The 8,845-nt window shown below is 37.7% G+C and overlaps 1 protein-coding gene across 1 annotated transcript in view; it reads right to left on the bottom strand.

Annotated features, from left to right (window-relative positions):
• The window catches only part of tgm1 (transglutaminase 1, K polypeptide), a 7,691-nt gene extending 2,570 nt beyond the window's left edge, over positions 1-5,121 (bottom strand). Inside the window, exons 1-9 of the mRNA XM_084427134.1 lie at positions 4,817-5,121; positions 4,363-4,554; positions 3,915-4,166; positions 2,770-2,888; positions 2,492-2,599; positions 1,576-1,753; positions 1,356-1,494; positions 975-1,167; positions 732-885 (exon numbers count right to left, since the gene is read on the bottom strand). Of these exons, the coding sequence (XP_084283260.1) occupies positions 732-885; positions 975-1,167; positions 1,356-1,494; positions 1,576-1,753; positions 2,492-2,599; positions 2,770-2,888; positions 3,915-4,166; positions 4,363-4,554; positions 4,817-5,033 (1,552 nt within the window). The 5' untranslated portion in view covers positions 5,034-5,121. The remainder of the gene's footprint in view (positions 1-731; positions 886-974; positions 1,168-1,355; positions 1,495-1,575; positions 1,754-2,491; positions 2,600-2,769; positions 2,889-3,914; positions 4,167-4,362; positions 4,555-4,816) is intronic.
• Positions 5,122-8,845: the final 3,724 nt, after the last annotated feature.

Below are 8,845 nucleotides of genomic sequence, written 5' to 3'. Positions count from 1 at the left end.
AAGTGGTTCCACATAATTTATATTAGCTACATTTAAACAAATGCATTACGTTCAATTGCGTGGAACCACTTACGATAAAAACATTTAGAAAATTCAATGAATTTACTGAAATCATTGAATTTACTAAAAAAAATTATCGTAAGTGGTTCCACGCAATTGATTTTAGCTACATTTAAACAAATGCATCAAGTTGAACTTAGTTCAACGTAATGCATTTGTTTAAATGTAGCTAATATAAATTATGTGGAACCACTTAACATAATTTTTTTTAGTAAATTCAACTAAGTCAATAAATCATTTTTTTCAGTGAACTCACTGATTCAATGATCTGGTCAGAGCAAGTCTCCTCAAGTTAACTCACTAACTGATTCATGTCTTATTAAGCACATTAAAAATAAAGTAATTTTGTATTTTTACTCAATTTGAAAATTGGCACATACTTTTACTGGAGTAACATTTTATGAAGGTATCTGTACTTTTACTCAAGTACTTTATCATCCACCACTGATGAATACAAGTTTAAGATCTTCGCGCATGTGTTTTTAACTAGATTTAGATTTAAACTTGACAGTTGTGTGAAAGAGTTGTGTAAAATAAAAAAAATCCCCTTTATAACATCAGGAACATTCAACATTTCTCCACCCATCTTCTATTCAGGGTTTATAACTGTCCATCAATCAGACTGTTTTCAATTGACTACCCTTTTCATTTCTTTTTTTTCTTTTTTTTACCTTCCGGGTATTTGTAGAGGTGCGTGATGTCTTCTCGTTCATCAGAGCCAACTGCTTTAGTGCTGATGCAGTGACCGACTGCGTTCTTCTTAACTATTACGGGAGTGAAGGTGCCATCAGCAGTCCGCTGCCAGTAGACTTTATCACTGTTCACCTTGAACGAAAAAAAAAAATGAAATGATTAGTAAGCATCTTTGGGCCTCCTTTAAAAATAAAGTGATAAATCAGAAGTTTTAGGTATACCTCTGCAAATACAAATGGCGTGTCATGCTTGAGGTACACTTGTCCATTCCGGACAGCTGCGACAGAAGAGGGACCACAGCGAAAGACGCCCTGACTGGTCTCTTGAGGGGTGGCATCTACTGCCTGCCACCCCCCCAAACCCGGGGGAAGATCTGGACGGGCCATCCAGCAGTCATTCCACACATGGAAGTTCCTGCAGAGACAAGACAGGGGCAATTGTATGTTTACTGCCATGTTTAGTTTGACGCTGATCCTATTACAGGTTTGAATGGTGCAGCATTTGGGAGTAACAGTTATAGGTTAAGCTATTTAACATTACAGTGTACTCCGTTCTTGTCTAGATTTGTTGCTTAAAATATTGTAAATGAAATTTGAGCTAACCAGACAGAATCTCGATTAAGCTCCTCAATCGGCTCATAATTCTCATCTAAATACACATCTGTTGTCAAGGAAACATCTGTGTCATGAGCAGACTCGAAGTTTGTAACGCTCCGCGTGGGAATCCCTAAACACCTCATCACTGAAAATGAGAAAGAGGTTTAATTGTTATGCTCAAATCAAATGGACATGTTCTTACACATTCTCAAACACATGCTCTTACCTGAGGTGGTGACCCCAGAGAAGACCCAGCACTGCCCATATCTGACCGGTGCTCCTGCGTTCTCGTGGTACTGTCTCAGGATGTCACTGCTGCCGTTCCAGAACGTGGGGGCCATGCCATTATCGTACGTACCTGACCAGTTGCCTATCAACACACCGTTGTCATCAGGAGAGTTAATCTGTCAAACGACAAATTATCCTTCTATTGCATCTGGATTTTTTTAATGGTTGAATTTATGCATAGTTTAGTCATGATAACTGATATGTTCTTTCAAGTTGGTAGGAGCAGCCAGTCGATCTTTCTTTCCTATGTATGCAACCTTATTTTTTTGCGTCTCGACTTGATCCAGCTCAGTACTGTGGGCCCTCCTCCTCCCCAGCACCACCTGTCTAGATCTGCTACTGTGCGCTCCCTAATTTTAACTTAAATTTTTTATAACTTTAATTTTAATTTTAATTTAAACACTACTAAGTCTCCCGCTTAACATTAATTTTGCACTAAAATCATTACATAACACTTAATTTTAGCATTTACCCTCCCTTTGGGTAATACTGGGAAATACAAATCCCAGCCCAGTTTCAGCTAAATTTAAGTTTGTCTAGAGAAAAAAAAAAGTTCATAAAACTGAAAACAATGAAACAATTCAGATTACTTAAAATGTGTCAGTTTTGTGCACTCAAAAGAAAAAGAAAGTTCTAAATACTCATACAAGTTCACTTGATTGAACTAATTTGTTTAATTTAAGTTTACCCTACTCAAACCAATTAAACATTTTGAGCATTAGGGTTTACAGTGAATGATAATGGTCATGAAAGATGTTGTTATAGGCTGCATTAAGAGAAGAAAGTTGTCATTATAAGTGGACCCCAGTGGAAAGAAATAATATGACCCCTTTAAAAGGAGCATTCAAACTCACCATTGCGGACAAAAGCCTGACCACATTGACAGGATCTCCCCATCCTGATGCTGGGGTACCACTGTGCTCCAGCAAAAACAGGCACGCTGGAAGGATGCCCTTTTCAAACTAAGATACAGAAGAAAGTGTTTTAAAAAAAATTTGCATTTCATCTTTAAATGAAATTAAATATAATCCAATTTGAAATCTGTTTTTCTGCCATACGTTCAAGCTGAGAAGGAATCTATTAAGTTTGTATGAAAACACTAGATATGTTAATATGGATGCAGTGCTCTGACCTGGCCAAAATTCCACGGCCTGTCTCCGATCTGGTTATCAGTTCCGTAATATATTATTCCCATGTCATTTAAAACATACTCTTTCCTCTCTTCCTCATTATCCATGTACACAGAGTCGCCTAGAAGAGGAAGAAAAAGTGGATGAAGCAGAGTTTCCATTTCCCAGCATCTTGGAATGAGACAGACCGTGTCGAAAGAAAAGGACAAAAATAAGGTTGCAATGTCCACTAATGGGACCAAACAGGCACTGAATACTCCTGGCACTGTATAGACTCATACTCCTACTACTTCTTAATGACTTATTTTTCAATGTATGATATATATTTGTCTTGATTATATACTTGATGTACTCATATTTATCTGTCCAAATCATGGATGTCACAATTGAAAAGACTTACTATAGCCCAGACAGCAACATTGGGCCCACATCTGATATGTGTGGAATAGGGTTAGGGTTAGGGTTAGGGTTAGGGTTAGGTTGGTTAGGTTGCCTAAGCTGACACTATGTTGCTGTCTGGGACGTAATGGAGCTGTGCGCAAAATGTGGGACACAGTAAAATATTATGATAATGGTAATTAGAATACATTAAGAGCTAAATTAACATTCTAAATTGATTGAATATCAGTTCAATGGTTTATGTAAACATTATGAAAGTTATTGGATACAGTTAAGAAGGTCAAGACCTCTCAAGTTGGACAGGAGTCATACATTTGATTTGTTTAAAATAGGGCTGTCCAATCCTGCTCCTGGAGGATCACTGTTCTAGAAAGTTTCACTCCAACCCCAATTAAACACAACTGAACCAGCTAATCAAGGTCTTAATAGAAACTTCCAGGCAGGTTTGTTGAGGCAAGTTGCAGCTAAACTCAGCAGGACAGTGGCCCTCCAGAAGCAGGTGTGGACCCCGGTTTAAAACAAACTGCTTTAGGTTAATTTAATGTTAGCTAAAAGATATGTAATGCCTAATATATTCAATAGATTTCAACAATAAACATGGAATTTGTGCTTTAATGTCTTTTAAAACTGTCACAAGACAGTATTTGTGGAATGTGCCAGATAATATCACACTACACCTACTTTTCTTTATGTGTACTTCCTGACGTTATCATTCCCCCTATCTCTCTCACCCCGCCCTTGTTCTCACCTTCACACCAAGGGTTGAACAGCATGTAGATGTCATTGTCAGGACTGTACGGAGACATGGCCTCGCCCGTCGGGGAACGTGTTGCAACACCAAGCCTGTATTTGCCAATAGCAGCAGTTGGCAGAGAGTTGACAGAAAGCTTGATTTTTTTGTCTTTCTGTTCAACTATCTTGGCCTCCCAGCAGTTATCCTGCAGATCCTCAACCAAAGGAACAATCACATGTGTGCCTTTGGACACATCTGGGAGATTACCTGAAAGACATACGCACACAAACATACAGAGATGGAATGACAAATGATTTTTTTAAGACTAAAAACATAACCATGAGATCAAAAGTTTGGGGTTGGTAAGATTTTTTAATGTTTTTTAAAGAAGTCTCTAGACTATACAGTGAATACAATTTGAAGGAACTGTTTGGGCTAAGGGTTGTAAGATGGTAAAACTGACCTAGTTTCAAATCTAAGTGAAGTTTATCTGTCTTCGAGTTGAAAGGTCTTGAGAGCTCGATCAACATCTGAAAGGTCTGGCCTCTGCGGATAATGAGGTTTTCGCTGCGGTAGCGATCTGTATGATGCTCAAGTCGGTTCGGTTCTGTGTTGGATTTGAGAAGGTCTATAGAACGCACTTCCAGTATGGTACCTGAAAGACAGAGTATGACAGAGATGTTGCGCATTATATATTGATCCAAAAATAAAAATTCTGGCATCATTTGACAGTCTTCTGTGGAACATTATTAAAAAAAAATTCTCTTTGTGTTCCACGGAAGAAAGTCACACAGGTCTGGGATGACTTGAGGATGAGTAAATGATGACTGAATGTTCATTATTAGGTGAATTATCACTTTAATATTTGTTCAAGCTTTATTTTTGGAGCCAAAACACGCTCTGTCCAGTTAGGTTACCTGTCTCTGGCATCTCGGTGGTTTCTGTAGGTCCACCTGTGACGCCATCATCTGCAGTTTTGCGGCAGCAGCAGCACTGGCGAAGCCATGTGCAACATGACCACTTCGTCTCTTGCTTCTTTAGCTTCACCTTCTCTGGGTCATCCGGTGGAAGAGTACCGGCTGGAAAGCGGCCGATGGCAGAACGATTCCTGATCGATAATGTGTCTACAGGCATACTGAGAAGTAAAACAGAAAATTTTTGAATTTTTGAAAGATTCAGACAAGCCCTCTAAATACTAACACCATTTATCTTACTAAGACTCTCTCATTCAGTTTTTTTCCCCCCAATATTTTGGTGCATCTCATCTGCTTAGTTTTTTGTTGTTTAACATGATATTTTTGAGTAACATGTAAAGGGGTAGTTTAAATAAAAATTCTGTCATTAATTTCTCATGTCATTCCAAACCCGTAATACTTTCGTTTATCTTCGGAACACAAATTAAAATCTTTTCAACTCTTACTCTAAAGAGCTTTCTGTCCCTATATTAACAGGCCTACAATACGAAATATAGGTTATATTGTTCTCGTCTCTATTTTTAACTTTTTATTCTATTTTTCTGTCCTTAAAAAAAAAATTATATTCTGTTTACCATAGTTGTAGTATTTCATCCTTACTGTTAATTGACATTAACCCCTTACATTTCGGCAATTGAAAAAATGCTGCTGTTTTGCACAACATCCCTTTGCGCCACCTGGTGGTCATTTCGCGAATGACTTTGAAATGCAACTGGTTTATTTTTGCCGCGGTGGTAATAGGCATTCTGGTTGACTACCTACTGTACACAACTACCATTTTAACACTTCAGTGTGAAGTGTAACATTTCAAAAACTTCATAAAGAGCTTTTGAATTAGTCCAAAATGTCTGAAGAGACTCGATCGCTTTATATGATGAGCAGATTTAATTTAGGCTTTTATTTACATATAAACAATCATCAACTCACACATCAGCTGCGGTAAACGGAAGCTCAAGCATGTTCTCTTGACGTGCAAGAACCAATGAGGTTCATTCTCGTGTTACGCATCACGTTTGAGCTTCAGCAAGAACCAATGAGGTTCATTCTAGTGTTACACAGCACGTTTGAGCTTCAGAAAGAGGTTTGTTCTCACGCATCAAGCAAGATTGGTTGAGCTTCTGTTTATGTTTGTGTTCTGTTTATCATATAAAGCGATCACGTCTCTTCAGAAAATTTGGACTAAACTGCTAAATTAATATGGATTAGTTTTACGATCTCATTATGAACTTTTCAAAGCGTCGATGTGCTAGTTGCATAGAGGGACAGAAAGCTCTCAGTTTTCATCAAAAAGATCTTCATTTGTTTTCCGAAAATGAACACGACAAATGGTGCAGCATTTTTGGCTACAGTGTTTTTTGTGGGTTTTTTTTTAAGGGAGACTTTATCCCCTTCAACTGAGCGGCTTTTAAGTCAAGTCAAGTATATTTGTATAGCGCTTTTCACAATACAGATTGTATCAAAGCAGCTTCACAGTATTAAATTAAAATAATACAACAAGGTTTGTTTCTAGTGGAATTTATTGATTGATAAAATTAAATATCCCCAAAATATCCCCAACTGAGCAAGCCAAAGGCAACAGTGGCAAGGACCCGAAAAACTCCATCAAGTGACCTACTGGTGTCCTAAAACTCCATCAGGTGACCTAATGGTGTCCTAAAACTCCATCAAGTGACCTGGTGTCCTAAAAAAACCATCAAGTGACCTAATGGTGTCCCAAAACTCCATCAAGTGACCTAATGGTGACCTAAAACTCCATCAGGTGACCTAATGGTGTCCTAAAACTCCATCAGGTGACCTAATGGTGTCCTAAAACTCCATCAAGTGACCTAATGGTGTCCTAAAAAAACCATCAAGTGACCTAATGGTGACCTAAAACTCCATCAGGTTACCTAATGGTGTCCTAAAACTCCATCATGTGACCTAATGGTGTCCTAAAACTCCATCATGTGACTTAATGGTGACCTAAAACTCCATCAGGTGACCTAATGGTGTCCTAAAACTCCATCAAGTGACCTGGTGTCCTAAAAAAACCATCAAGTGACCTAATGGTGTCCCAAAACTCCATCAAGTGACCTAATGGTGACCTAAAACTCCATCAGGTGACCTAATGGTGTCCTAAAACTCCATCAGGTGACCTAATGGTGTCCTAAAACTCCATCAAGTGACCTAATGGTGTCCTAAAACTCCATCAAGTGACCTAATGGTGACCTAAAACTCCATCAGGTGACCTAATGGTGTCCTAAAACTCCATCATGTGACCTAATGGTGTCCTAAAACTCCATCATGTGACTTAATGGTGACCTAAAACTCCATCAGGTGACCTAATGGTGACCTAAAACTCCATCAGGTGACCTAATGGTGTCCTAAAACTCCATCAAGTGACCTAATGGTGTCCTAAAACTCCATCATGTGACCTAATGGTGTCCTAAAACTCCATCATGTGACCTAATGGAGAAAAAAAACCTTGGGAGAACCCAGGCTCAGTCGGGGGCCAGTTCTCCTCTGGCGTTTTAAACTAGAGACAGGATTTAACTGTAAGATTAAAAGTATTATATGAATGCCTGGCTGAAGAGATGCGTCTTTAATCTAGTTTTAAACTGGGAGAGCGAGTCTGAGCATTGAACAGTATCAGGAAGACTATTCCAGAGTTTAGGAGCTAAATGTGTAAATGCTCTCCCTCCTTTGGTGGATCTGGATATCCTAGGTATGACCAAAAGCCTTGAATTTAGTGATCTTAAAGAGCGCGATGGATTATAGGGCGATAGAAGATCCGTTAAATAGACTGGAGCTAAGCCGTTTAGGGCTTTATAAGTCAGTAGCAATACCTTGTAATTAATACGGGATTTTATAGGTAACCAATGCAGTGATGATAAAATCTGTGTTATATGATCATATTTTCTTGATCTAGTAAGAACTCTAGCGGCGGCAACCCCATCGTACTTTTCTTTCTCTTATTCAACAGTTACTGAAATAATGTTGACAATCACTTTTTCACATCCATTTATTTATTTACTAAGTAGTGTAATAGGCAGCATAATGTACAGACAGGCAGTTATTATTGCTATATTCAGATTTGTTTATTAAATTGATCAAAAGTAACAGTAAAGATGTTTATAATGTTACAAAGAATATATTTCAAACAAATGTTGTTCTTTTGAACTTCTTCATGAAATATTCTTAAATAAATTGCTATTGTGGTTTCCACAAAACAGAACAACTGATACTAACATTGATACTAATCAGAAATGGTTCTTGATCATCAAATCAGCATATTGATTTGATGATTTCTGAAGGATCATGTGACACTGAAGACTGGAGTAATGATGCTGAGAATTCAGCTTTGATCTTACATTTTATAATATATTCCCATAGAAAACAACTATTTTAAATTGTAATAATATATCACAATGTTAGTGTTTTTACTGTACTTTTGATCAGATAAATGCAGCCTTAGGGAACATAAGACACTTTAATAAAAAAAAAATATATATATATTAATATATATGTTTTTTTTTTGTTTTTTTTTGCTTCCGGGTCAGGGTCTTTCAGATCACCCTGTGTGGGTTTATTTTTTGATAATGGCCATGCAGTTGTCTGTACATTATCCCTAATCCCTTCCAAAACAGTTATTTGGAGAGAAACATCTCTGGACATCCAGAATATATATAGTTTCCATATATTTACATTGCAGAATATTTTCCCAAACAGTTTCTACCAAAATACCACCGTAACCATAATTCAGTAATAAAATACAGTAGTATAGTAAATAGCAGTAGATATCTTCTCAGGTGAGATCCGCTCATGTAATGATCAAGTTTTTCCTTACTTGTTTGCAGTCCTTTGCTGTTTGTAAAAGTGTCAGTCTTGTTTATGCCTGGTTTACGTCTCCACTCTAAAAATCCCCGTTGTAATTGTCGATATAATGCATCGACTGAGCGTTTAATTTAGGACCGAACTCCAGCAAGTGTCTAG

The sequence above is a fragment of the Rutilus rutilus genome, assembly GCF_951802725.1.
Source record: "Rutilus rutilus genome assembly, chromosome: 13".
Classification (NCBI taxonomy): Eukaryota; Metazoa; Chordata; class Actinopteri; order Cypriniformes; family Leuciscidae; genus Rutilus; species Rutilus rutilus.
The sequence above is the reverse complement of the archived record's forward strand: the minus strand, read 5'-3'. Positions and strand labels throughout refer to the sequence as shown.